General features: G+C 30.9%; 1 protein-coding gene across 2 annotated transcripts; it reads left to right on the top strand.

The window, feature by feature from the left end:
• Window positions 1-630: 630 nt before the first annotated feature.
• Window positions 631-9,772, top strand: LOC139520450 (uncharacterized). 2 transcript variants are annotated; one of them, XM_071313059.1, is made up of 4 exons: window positions 631-735; window positions 5,725-5,778; window positions 7,822-7,875; window positions 8,486-9,772. In XM_071313059.1, exons 1-4 carry the CDS (start codon window positions 702-704, stop codon window positions 8,695-8,697), a joined length of 354 nt encoding a protein of 117 aa, XP_071169160.1. In that variant the 5' UTR covers window positions 631-701; the 3' UTR covers window positions 8,698-9,772. The 2 variants fall into 2 exon arrangements, with proteins under 2 accessions (XP_071169160.1, XP_071169161.1); XM_071313060.1 differs by lacking the exon at window positions 7,822-7,875 and adding an exon at window positions 6,424-6,477.
• Window positions 9,773-14,049: the final 4,277 nt, after the last annotated feature.

The raw sequence follows: 14,049 nt of genomic DNA, 5'->3' as shown, positions 1-14,049 counted from the left end.
ATATTCAGTATTTCAAACAAATAAAAATATTTTACAAAGAAAACATCACGTTATTTATTTCATGCATCCGGAGCAATCTTCTGGCTTCACCTTCATCAGCCAAATATTTTAAAGCCAAGAATGTTTAAGAACCGAAACAGCTGAAGACCTGTAACCACAAAATATCTTAAAGGGGCACTAGCTACGAGATATATAACAAATATAAAGTATGATCTTTTTTGATCAATCACTAATGAAAGAGAAATAGTGAAATAATTATTCGCTTTTAGCAGCCAGTATAGTTCAATTTTGTCAAAATAAGCTAAGTAACATTAATGATGAATTATTCAATTGCATCTGAATAATTCGACCTCATTGAATCCGTATTCATGTGAACTCCAATTTAACGCCTTAGCTAGAGATGGATAACGCATGATTTGTTAATGTCAAGGGTTTTTTTTTTAAAGAAAAAGAATTTCAGCATTGAAAAAGAGGGTAAATCATTTGATAGACTGATTCGATACACAAAATAAATAATCTTATAGAGATAAAAACGAGGATAAACATATATTTTTAATCTATAATACTGACACTTTGATAAGTTTTTTTATAATCGATATTTTTCTTTTTCATGTCATTATAGGGCAGTGAGTCAATATAAAACTTGTGTAGAACAAGGAAGGTCTCAATGTCCGGACTCCCAAAGTGTTAAAAATGCAGAGATGATGATTAAATCATTTGAATCGTTGTGTGGTGGTAAGTTAGGGACTCTATGGGGTTCTGACATTACCGATGTTATATCTGCCACAGTGTAATTTTGATTTTCGTGGTACTAAAAAATAATAACTGTTCCTGAAAACCCACATATTTAAAATAATCATATAAAGCCAAAGTCAATATTTACAGAGTAATCCTTTCCTTTAGTTTTACGACGAAATATGATTTTGATGACCCATTGTTACGTTTGTATTGTTAACGTTGGGAAATTAGGACCGTATTTACACTTTGTAAACAAACACATTTCGCTATTTTCAATGCAGAAATCTAATTATGAGGAAACATTTATTATTGTAAACCCTGGTTCCTTTGAGATAGGTATATATTTAAAATAATGTTGCTGAGCAGCCAACAAATGCATTCATTTCTAATTTATTGAAAAATCTAGGATGTTGTAGAAAATTTCGCAGTTCCCCACAAACCAGTTAAAGTCTGAAATAGCCCATACCTGTTCTCGACTGTGTAATTTTTACTCGACCAGTCTGAATTGGTCTGCATTTTACTCGACATTACTTGACCCAAGTTTTTATTATACTCGACTGTACTGAGTTGTACGTGACCCTAATATTTACCACTGAAAATAGTCTAAACTATTACTCGACCAGTCTGAAACAGTCTTAATCCGTTCTCGACCTGCACTCAACCAGTTGGAAACAGTCTTAACCCGTTCCCGACCAGTGCTTGACCTATTTTGTTAAGTCTTTACCATGCTCGACCAGTCTGAACCATACTTGAACAAATAACCTCCACTTTTTTTTTTTAAATTTTAACTGTTTAGATAAATCACATTAGTTATCTGCATTCCGGCTTCAAATTTGGTAACTTGATTGAAATAATGGACTTTATATTCTATGTTTTTTACAATCCAAGATGGCGAAAGACACCCATACCCCCTTCAATAAAACTATCTCATATGATAATTTATTTATTTTTTAATCGTAATTTTCCTAAATTGCTTAATAAAAAAGAGTTTTATGATTACATACAATAGTTATATAATTATCTTTTTAATGAGGTGACAACAGCCAAACAGAAGCATTCAAACTGTTTAACCTTATATTAGAAATGTATCTAATACAATAATTAGGGATATATCTATAATACTAAAAAAACGAGGTCCAATTTGTCAGCCGTCATCACGTAAAAACGACAAATCAAAGAATTCAACTTTATATATAACTAATATAGTACAAAGGTGTAGATTAAAAATTACACCACTCCAGGCCCTTTTGTTTTCCACGTAATTAATATTGCCAATAATTAAGAAGTTCCGGGTCGAGTCCGATACCGATACCAATAGTATATTCACCTGTTACCTATTACCTTATCTGTACGTTCGGCATCTGACAGGCGCACCACCAAACGGTGTATTCAGGATTTATATGCTATATACACGGGTCACAATCACAGGGTTGACACTACTAAATTGTCAAATTGTTACCTATTGTAGTATTTTAATCAGTACAATACGAATACCAAAAATCTGGACTAAAAATAAGGCGTATAGGTACAGTTTTCAATTTGTTAGCGGGCATTGCGTAAAACAGCGAATCACAGAATTCAACTTTATTTATAACTAATATAGGACAATGCTGTTAATTAAAAAATACTCCATTCCAGGACCTTTTGTTTTCCAAATAATTAATATTACCAATAATTGATAAGTTCCAGTTCGACGGGTTTAAATAGAAATATTTGAAAGCAGAGAAAACTGTGTATCTTATAATCGGCATGACTTTATCAGATCACAATACTAATACAAAAATAAGGCTTGCGCATAGTTATATACTTTAATTCAGTCACGGACCCGCGATATCACGGGTGTGTTCTAGTTATATGTAATACTAGAACACACCCGTGATATCGCGGGTCCGTGACTGAATTCAGTCACGGACCCGCGATATCACGGGTGTGTTCTAGTTATATGTAATACTAGAACACACCCGTGATATCGCGGGTCCGTGACTGAATTCAGTCACGGACCCGCGATATCACGGGTGTGTTCTAGTTATATGTAATACTAGAACACACCCGTGATATCGCGGGTCCGTGACTGAATTAAAGTATATAACTATGCGTAAGCCTTACTTTGGTATTGGTATTGTTATCTGATAAAGTCATGCCGATTATAAGATAAGTTTTCTCTGCTTTCAAATCTTTCTGTTTGAACCCGTCGACCTGGAACTTTTCAATTATTGGTTATATTAATTATTTGGAAAACAAAAGGTCATGGAATGGAGTATTTAATCAACAGCATTGTCCTATATAAGTCATAAATAAAGTTGAACTCTGTGATTCACTGTTTAACGTCATGCCCGCTAACAAATACAAAACTTAGTAGTGTCAGCCCTGTGATTATGACCCGTGTATATAGCAAAATCATAAATACACCGTTTGTTGGTGCGCCTGTCAGATGCGGAACGTACAGATAAGGTAATAGGTAACATGTGAATATACTATTGGTATCGGATTCGACCCGGAACTTGTTAATTATTGGCAATATTAATTATGTGGATAACAAAAGGGTCTGGAGTTGTGTAATTTTAATCTACACCATTGTCCTATATAAGCTATATATAAAGTTGAATTCTTTGATTTGTCGTTTTTACCCGATGACGGCTGACAAATTGGACCTCGTTATTTTAGTATTATAGATACATCAACTTAAGGAAAAAAATAATGATACTTGTTCTTATGATTAGTGGTGAAGTATAAATTAATATATACATCCTGCTTGTTAAACAGATCACCCCTGGTCAGAGAGTATTAAATTCGAAATAGCATTCATCCGAAATTGCAACATCCTATTAAACTTAAATCGCAAGGCCTTTTGCATTCACTAGAAATAGAGTAATACACGAGCTAAAGAAAAGTGTTCTTTCTTTTACCTGTAAAACACACTTGTACTGAGGTGTTTAATTTTGACAAAAAAATATTTAAATCTAATTGAAATAAATAAATAACGTACAGCTTTGGAACACATTTTCTCTTTTAAAAGGTCATCAAGGATTGCTATGGAAGTTTTGTTATCATGATTATATTTAATTCTAGGTTTTACAAAACAAAGGTGCCATTTTTAAAATTTATTAAGATGCTTGATATACTATTTTATATATATATTGTTTAAAAATAGATGTTCAATGAATGCATTATTAGCTTAACTCAAATGACACCATAGTCAAAGTTAAATGATGAAAATTGTCCATTAACCATAAATTATATTTGAAACATTCAAACATTTTTGAATAACATTGAAAATATATTTCACAATTCAGTTTTAAGAAAATTTAATCAGCTTGTTTTTTTTTTTTATTTTGAAGGTGACACATACATATAAGTGTTGATGGATATGGTGTTGAAGCTATATTTTGTTTATTGTGAAATTTTGGTTTAACTGCTATATTGAATACATTTTTAATTTCATATTGTTGTTCAAATTTCAAGTCAGGGGTAAAAGCTATTATTAAAAGAATTTCCTAAACTGATGATTTAAAATAGATAAAAACAAAACAAAAAAGGTCTATGTTAGTTCAGACTAGGTCAAGTATGTTCAGACTATGTCGAGTATGGTTCAGAATAGGTCGAGCAAGATTCAGACGCGTTAAAAAAGGTTAAAAAACGGTCGAGTACAAGTTCAGACTATTAAGTATGGTTCAGACTACAGTCAAGTATTCATCAAGAAAATTTCAGACCAATTCAGACTGGTCGTTTAAAAATCAGTACATTCTTTTATTGGTTTGAAGTGATATATATTCTATGGATGAAATTAATTTAAGTTAGAATTTAACGTCGTCTATTTCAATCACTGAAAAAAAAAACAAAAAAAACTACCATTGGTCATGTCAGTTTTGAGCATTTATGGAATGTAAATGTAAATGACAATGCTTGTCTTAATAAAACATGCTTTAAAAACATTTGTATTTCGTGGATTTTCTTACCAAATCTTGTTACACATATACATACGTTTATGATCACTCCAATATGTGTGTGATCACTCAATTATGAGGTGAAGACAAAGTGTTTGAGAAATGATAATAAAATCATTTACTTTTCATCAACTCTCATATAAAGCAAGGAACTTTATAAATGAGAATCCGAATAAAACGGTGTTAAATTATACACTTATTGACTGGTTATGAAGGTATAATAGCAAGACAGCAGCCAAAGGTAACAAATAACGAGAAGACATATTCGTATCGGACAAAAAAAAACGTGAAGTTAATATTAGGAAATGTCAACAAATGCAGAAATAATTGTTTATTTTTTTTAACGATCTGTTCGCCTCTCCTTGCCGACCTCTTCTTATTTTCATATGAGTCGGCGTTCCTTCAGACACTTGTCAAAACAAGAAAAATCAAAAAAGCCATATCATTTAATATCACATTCAGATATATTAATGATTTTTTTTCATTACTTATCCAAACTTTTCTGATTGGGTTCCGTTAACATATCATAAAGAACTAGAAATTAAAGAACAGATACGGCTTCCTCTGCCTCATTTTCAGACTTGTAACACCGCCATAAAACTTTAATTTTCTAAGAAGAAAAAAAATCTAAGAATGAATTATATTACTCAGGTAAAGAAAACATGGTATATGGAACTCTTCTGTGTTTGAAAACTAGAAAAGAGTACCAAATTTACCTTCAGTGCGGAGATTTAGAGGGTGTGCCGCTTTAAACTTCATGAAAATTCTAATTTGACGCGCTATTTATACTTTGTATTTGTTAGATTTTTCAAATCAAATATATACATACTTTGCACTTGTGCAAAGGGTATATTTTTAACTTCATTATTCTAACACATAGTACATTTAAACATGGGTTTTACCTTCATTTTTGTAAATTTTATCTTTATCACTTTGGATAAATTGTGAATATAAAGGGTCAGCCAAATTAAATGTATTTAAAATGCATGAATTGTTTTTTAAGTTATAAATATTGATATGAAAATTTTATCTTATATACTAGGACAAAATGATAAAGTGACGAGTACACCAAGCAGTTATACCAAAGAAACTGAAGGTAACTGGATTTCAAAAACATTCTTGTTAAATTTCTGTCAAAAGTTAGAACAGATATGTAATATTAGTTTCAAACCAACTTCTGTATCAAGCATAATTTTAGGTGTTTATTATCATACTTTTAAAGATATTCTAAATATATGTATAGTGATACTTTAGAGATATTATATATTTATTTTATATGAAGAGTAAAATTTAAACATTTCATCTACCACTGAAGCAAATTATGGTAATTTATTGATAATTTTATGGAATAGAAAAGTTTTAAAGATGTACATGTAAACATTATTGTGTAAAATGGTTTTTTTCTGAAATATTTTTGTTTTTCTTTTTGGTTAAGTTTGTATACATTGTTGGTTTGACTGTCTCTCTAGTATCTTTCGTCCCTCTTTTTTGTACATATATCCAACTATATTATCTAAACCCTTGTTAGAACTGGAAAACAAATATTTGAAGATACAAATCCAAGAAGGATATGAAAATGAAAAATATATATTACAAAATAGAGGGAAACTTACTCTTTACATTTTCTAATAACCATATTGCACAATTGTAACTTTGAATATTACCTCTATTAAAACCAATTTAAATGTTTTTAGAATGCATGAATTATTTTTTAAGTAATAAATGTTATCTTATATACTAGGACAAAATGATAGAGTGACAAGTACAACAAACAGTTATACCAAAGAAACTGAAGGTAACTGGATTTCAAAAACATTCTTGTTAAATTTCTGTCAAAAGTTAGAACAGATATGTAATATTAGTTTCAAACCAACTTCTGTATCAAGCATAATTTTAGGTGTTTATTATCATACTTTTAAAGATATTCTAAATATATGTATAGTGATACTTTAGAGATATTATATATTTATTTTATATGAAGAGTAAAATTTAAACATTTCATCTACCACTGAAGCAAATTATGGTAATTTATTGATAATTTTATGGAATAGAAAAGTTTTAAAGATGTACATGTAAACATTATTGTGTAAAATGGTTTTTTTCTGAAATATTTTTGTTTTTCTTTTTGGTTAAGTTTGCATACATTGTTGGTTTGACTGTCTCTCTAGTATCTTTCGTCCCTCTTTTTTGTACATATATCCAACTATATTATCTTAACCCTTGTTAGAACTGGAAAACAAATATTTGAAGATACAAATCCAAGAAGGATATGAAAATGAAAAATATATATTACAAAATAGAGGGAAACTTACTCTTTACATTTTCTAATAACCATATTGCACAATTGTAACTTTGAATATTACCTCTATTAAAACCAATTTAAATGTTTTTAGAATGCATGAATTATTTTTTAAGTAATAAATGTTATCTTATATACTAGGACAAAATGATAGAGTGAGAAGTACAACAAGCAGTTATACCAAAGAAACTGAAGGTAACTGGATTTCAAAAACATTCTTGTTAAATTTCTGTCAAAAGTTAGAACAGATATGTAATATTAGTTTCAAACCAACTTCTGTATCAAGCATAATCTTAGGTGTTTATTATCATACTTTTAAAGATATTCTAAATATATGTATAGTGATACTTTAGAGATATTATATATTTATTTTATATGAAGAGTGAAATTTAAACATTTCATCTACCACTGAAGCAAATTATGGTAATTTATTGATAGTTTTATGGAATAGAAAAGTTTTAAAGATGTACATGTAAACATTATTGTGTAAAATGGGTTTTTTCTGAAATATTTTTGTTTTTCTTTTTGGTTAAGTTTGTATACATTGTTGGTTTGACTGTCTCTCTAGTATCTTTCGTCCCTCTTTTTTGTGCATATATCCAACTATATTATCTAAACCCTTGTTAGAACTGGAAAACAAATATTTGAAGATACAAATCCAAGAAGGATATGAAAATGAAAAATATATATTACAAAAATGAGGGAAACTTACTCTTTACATTTTCTAATAACCATATTGCACAATTGTAACTTTGAATATTACCTCTATTAAAACCAATTTAAATGTTTTTAGAATGCATGACTTATTTTTTAAGTAATAAATGTTATCTTATATACTAGGACAAAATGATAGAGTGACAAGTACAACAAACAGTTATACCAAAGAAACTGAAGGTAACTGGATTTCAAAAACATTCTTGTTAAATTTCTGTCAAAAGTTAGAACAGATATGTAATATTAGTTTCAAACCAACTTCTGTATCAAGCATAATTTTAGGTGTTTATTATCATACTTTTAAAGATATTCTAAATTTATGTAAAGTGATACTTTACAGATATTATATATTTATTTTATATGTAGAGGGAAATTTATAAATTTAATCTACCACTGAAGCAATTGATGGTCATTTATTGATAATTCTATGGAATAGAAATGTCTGTATAGATGTTCATGCATACATTATTGTGTGGAATGGTTTTTTTTCTGAAATATTTTTATTTTGTGAAGTTTGTATACATTGTACATAAATGCAGCTATATTATCTAAACACTTGTTAGAACGGTAAAACAAATATTTAAAGATACAAATCTCAGAAGAATATGAAAAAGAAAATATATATTACAAATTGAAATAAAGGGCAACTTTTTATTTTTTTTAACAACCATATTGTACAATTGTAATGTGCATATATGGGATTATTGCATAAAGTTACATAATACAACACAATATAAATATATGTAGCATGATAATAACCTTATGTTAAATTTATATTTCATTTTACTAGGAAACTTGAAAAGGGGAAGCAACAGCAGAAGGATTCTGGCAGAATTAAAGAAAGAAAATCTGATTTTAGATAATGAACGTCTACGGGAAGAAACAAAAAGGCTTAAACTTGTACAAGAAAATTTAAAACTAGAGAAAGAAGTCTTTATTTTGAAAAACCGATGTCTCATATGTAAACTGCAGACTGAGTATCCTGATTGTGTCGCACCATAGATACAACATGTGTAATACCATAAATCTTAATATTTTGGTGTTCAAATCTATATAGTTTACAATATTGCTATTTTCCCGAAACAAATGTTTACACTTAGTTAAAATATTGTTTAACATTGGAACTAGTTTGTCTCCTTGGCATAAATCATTAGTATCATTCAAATGACACAAACTCTACTGTATATTTTACAATTTTTAAATCTTGCCCCTTCTTTAAATTTTAAGAGGTGGCTATAAAACTGTAGACTATGTGAATCTTTGTGCAATAGGTCCCTGTGGATATAGTTTTGTATACTAATGTATAAATTCAAATACAATAATTTTACCTGTCAGTCTTCAATGAAGAACAATATTAAAGGAATGATTATAGTGTTGAATTGGTAACCTTTTAAAATTAGTTAATTTAAAGGAGTGATAAGTCCTGATAATTTTACCCGGATCGTATTTCAATTGATTAAAAAGTCTGTGGATAAATTATGAATCTCGACTAATGAAAATGACAATTTTATCCTTTTTTATAATGCTATATATCATAAATGTATTGCCTGTATTTACCTGTAATATTGGCACAAATGAAAGGTTTCAGTATTGGCGCAAATGAAATATGGTTTGTGGCGCAAATGAAAGATTTTTTTGGAGCAAATGAAATGCCAATTGGCGCAAAAGCAAAGCACCATGGTAAACAATATGTATGATTGCCCTTAACGTCAGACGTCAAACTGTCACTTTCGTGATTCTTCACAGGTCTCAAATAATCCCGCGTTATCGTCATAAAGAAAGTGAACATTTTATTGTCATGCATTAAAAATTGTGTATCGTTAACGTAATTTCTACCGTTATTCGTCATGAAGGTACCCCAATTATAACGTCAAACAATATCACCGTTGACATTAGGTTGAGCTATTCTGATTGAAATAATTGTTCTACAGATACGGTCAAACTTGCAAATCAAATCTATGTAACTATTTTTTTTTAATTGTTAAGGTTTTAAGTTGTTTGTGGTAACGAAATCCTCATGTAACATAATTTTATATAAGCGTATTATTTACTATTTTAAATAAAGAAATTCTGTAAATGTAATTCTTGAATTATTTGTTTGTACAGAAATGTATTATTGTTGATGGTTAATAAAAATATCATAGATTGCCAAGAACATTTCAAAACCATTTAGGATTCAAATACCTATACATTATTTCATGGCGCTAGCATCACTCAGGCATAGTAACAATCAGAAAATGATATCATTTCAAATAGCAAATAAAAACTGGTTTCTGCTTTGTTCAAATTAAAGTTAACCCATCTGTACACAGTTTTTATATAATTGAATTTTTATTATTAGTTATCTTCTAATAATCTATTTCGTCTATATGTTCCGCCATTTTATTTGAATATTTGTCATGTGATTTCATTCTAATTCGAATAAAACAATTGTTAAAATTTGAGTATATTATACAATTGTTGTGAAATTGTAAAAAAAAAAAAAAACAATTGTTTCTGATTAGAGGAAATTCAAACTCTAATCAGATTCGCACTGTTAGCACATATTCTATATGTCTTCTAGTTATTTATATCAGTTGGTATCTGTATCGTAGGTATATGGCCCTTATCTTTAAAACGTAATCATGTGATAGTTTATCATTCAGGTAATTAGTCTCAGAGTAAGAAGTTTGTTATATTGTATAGAGTGTCAGACTCCTTGTTAATGTCTGTAGTTGTTAATTACCTTTAAAGCAATTTTAAAATCTCACACCGTGTCGAAAAATGAAACGATATCATGGATAAAGAACAACAAACAGGAGTTACATTATGAATTCATCTTCATTTCATAATCTTATACTAAATAAAGAAAATAGTAGCATACCGCTGTTCAATAGTCATAATTAAGCGAAAACATTTTTTTTTAACCACACAGTTTATTATTTATTGATAGTATTCTCATAAACGGTCAAGAATGTGTTGCATCTGACTTGTTAGCAGTGGTTGCATAGCAATTTGACATTGTCAACCTTACTTGATAAGTTATACACAACCATGCATTTGGTGGCAGTCGTCTGAATGGAAACGTTAAATCTGATGTAAGGAGAGTACACCTATAGAGTATCTGGTTTTCAACACAATATTAGCCGTGAGCCACAATAAGAACTTCCATTAAGCTTCACGTTGTGTTGAGCGGCATGATATTTTACAAAATCTATATGTAGAAAATGTTATTATTTGTTTATCGTTCAATCACTGGTCTTTTTCCTCCCTTAGACAAATTTTATGCTTGACGAAACCATGCTTGATAACGCCTCCTCGCACATTGTGACGTTAATGATAATGTCTATCGAAATCTCAAATCCGTGATATGAGAATAACGATTCGACTAAGCAGGGTGTTATAAGCGATGAGAATGATGATTGAACTTTGTGAATTCATGGATATAATTTTACACACAATCACGCAATGACGTCTCAAGGCAAAATATAAAAACTCTAAAATGGTCAATTCAATACGTTGTCTTCATGAAAAATCTACTTATATATTTAGTTTCGTAAAAACGTCAGGACTTTGGTTTTTCATCAATTGAATTCTGTTACAAAATAGGGCTTTTTAATTGTGTTGCTATAATTGCTTCACACAAACTTGAACATGTAATCTATGCAATGGTTTCAACGTCAAAGGACCTTACCTGATAACCTGAGCTGATACATGTCCATGGAAATATATTCCAATACATCTGCATACAAAATATCATTGACCTACCACTAGTGGCCCGGCTTTACTTAATCTAATCTAAACTCAAACTTTAAATGTAAACTAAGAAAAAGTTTCAAAGTCTATAGACCGTGATTGAGTTGTTTTATCTCTATGGAAATGAGACATGCAAATGCAACTGCATACCAAATATCATCGAACCACAACTTCTTCTCCTTCTTATTTATGTAGATCTCTCCATCGTGGGGACACACAATTTCAATAATGGGACTACGGAATTGTTCCCGATAAAAACCAAATCCCGTTTCCTACCGTTCCTCAATAATGTCAAATTGGAATACGGGATTTTCTTTAATTTTTTAAGGTTAAAGAAACTTGGATAAAAACTAATCCATGCATGTTTCATATTATTTATATTTTGTTTAACTGTACAGAGAACGAGTTAATTTGGTGAAACGAAGAAATGAATACACACGACAGGACTGTTCCCTTGCGATTCCCAGTACTTGATCATTTTTAGTCTACTTCTCGTGTTTGGATTAGTTTCAGTGTAGTTAGATTCACTACTCAGACTCTGTTCAAAAACAACATTTAGTTTACTAGAATTATTATACCTTACATATATTTTAAACAATTCTATTGGGTAAAACGTTATCACGTGACATTGAATAATTCAGTTTATGTTCATTCAATTGCAACAGATATATCTCTGATTGCAAGAAAGAACGAAAAATTTACACCAGCGTTGAATAACCCTATTATTCACCGGCGAATAACTTTTTTTCACAGACGTAAATAAACAAAATGGCAACGTTCAAGTTACAGGAAGCCCATTGATCGAGAGAAGAGAAAATAAGGCTTTTGACGTGCATCTTGTGCCGATGATATCTCTAATAACGGTTCTTTTCATGGCCATCAATATTTTACAAAAAGAATCTACCTTTGTTGTACATACGAGAATTCTAAGACACAAATTACATGTATTTTTGAACGTCAACTTGTGTTTGTTACTGACTAAAGTAAGGGTAAGTGCTTTAACATTGATTCAAAATGCCCTTCCACTGTTAGTTCGGTATAATAAAACAATTGTGGCCCCTTAGAAGCGATAAATATCCAAAATTGTCATCCCGTAAAAGTTATTTCACTTCGGGCTGCGCCCTCAATGAAATAACCTTCTCGTGTTGACAATTTTGGATATTCACCTTTTCAACGGGCCAGAATTGTATATTATTCTTTTTTTTTACCTTCAGTATCGCTATTCCTTTTTTTGCAAAAGTAGAAGCTTATATTATGTAAATATAAGCGTTGTTTATTTAATGACAGATCATAGTCTGCATGGGTGTAGCACAGGTTTGGTACTGACAATCCTCTGACTACATGATCACTCCTTATTTGGTTATAAGGCAAGGAGTGATATATTCCATTCTCAAATTTCCCAAGGATGCTAGGTAGTTGGTCATTTTGAGTTTTGCTGCTGACAGGGAAAGTCAAACACTAGTTGTCATAAAGTTACAAAATATCGTTTTAAGCATAATATTAACTAGGTGTTAATATCCGTATATTATTGCAATATTGCAATTGGACATTTGTGTTTATCTTCATATATGTGAGTGCGAACTAGACTGCTAAATATCTTTCAATATTGGATCTTTGCGATTTTTTTACAAAAGGAACTTCGTGTTTTGAAATTGTTAAAATTTTAACATTCCGTTCACCGTATAGCAATTTGAAAGAACTTTCCCGTAAATACAAATATATTGAACTTTTCATAATAATATATGGCTTCCAGACGTAATATAAGGAATCAGCCGTATTCAAATAGACATTTGGACCTTAATAATCCAGACAATTGGACGTCACAGCAACTGAGGATAAAACTACATCAGCTGGGGATTGTTGTACCCAAAAATATTGCTAAAACCGTTCTTAAACAATTTTATTTAGAAAATAAAGATCGCCAAAATGGCAATGTTAATATTGCCCAGAACTAGGAAGCTGTAAGTGATCCAGAACGTGCCGTACCGAATTCTATAGCACAACACTCCGGGATTGCCTCAGCCTCAGCGTGTGCCTCAGACAGTACCGCAAATGTGACAGACGGATTGCGTTATCCAACAGCTGATGAGAGTAGTTCGCGGAACAATGTCAACGACTCAACCGGAAGTGAGCAGTTCGACAGCGTCGGTGGCAACAACATGGCTGTCATTATGCAATTCTTCAGCATTGTGTCGCAGTCCGTAGCACAATGCGCGTCTGGTCTCCAACAGACAGTCAGCCTTATTGCTAACCAAAAAAGCACTAAAGCAGTTCTTTGAAGAAATTTGATCTTGCCCAGTGGTACCACAACAGAAACGCAGAGGACGCACCACTCATAGGGAATGGAGCCATACAAAGCTGGCAAATACCACCCTCATTAGGATACTCGTCCATTACACCGGGTGCGACAGGTGTTCGATCGGATTCATATTCCAACGTAGATATTGTGGCACCATCGGTACAGAAGAATATTATTGAGGGTAAGGACGTTAATTTAGGCGCTCCCCTCATTCCTAATTTTGAAGATCCTCTGACCAATTCAATAATTGCCGATGGGTTGCACGTCAACATGGCAAACAAACCCGATCCTAGATTAAATAGGCATCTTTCCATCCAAAA

Source organism: Mytilus edulis, chromosome 4 (genome assembly GCF_963676685.1).
Source record: "Mytilus edulis chromosome 4, xbMytEdul2.2, whole genome shotgun sequence".
Taxonomy (NCBI): domain Eukaryota; kingdom Metazoa; phylum Mollusca; class Bivalvia; order Mytilida; family Mytilidae; genus Mytilus; species Mytilus edulis.
The sequence above is the reverse complement of the archived record's forward strand: the minus strand, read 5'-3'. Positions and strand labels throughout refer to the sequence as shown.

What these genes read in the sequence shown, in the direction of transcription:
- LOC139520450 (XM_071313059.1), top strand. Translation starts at nt 702, where the DNA reads ATGATGATTAAATCATTTGAATCGTTGTGTGGTG. An exon ending in ATTTGAATCGTTGTGTGGTG is followed by an intron (nt 736 to 5,724) that starts GTAAGTTAGGGA and finishes CTTATATACTAG; the next exon opens with GACAAAATGATAAAGTGACG. An exon ending in TTATACCAAAGAAACTGAAG is followed by an intron (nt 7,876 to 8,485) that starts GTAACTGGATTT and finishes TCATTTTACTAG; the next exon opens with GAAACTTGAAAAGGGGAAGC.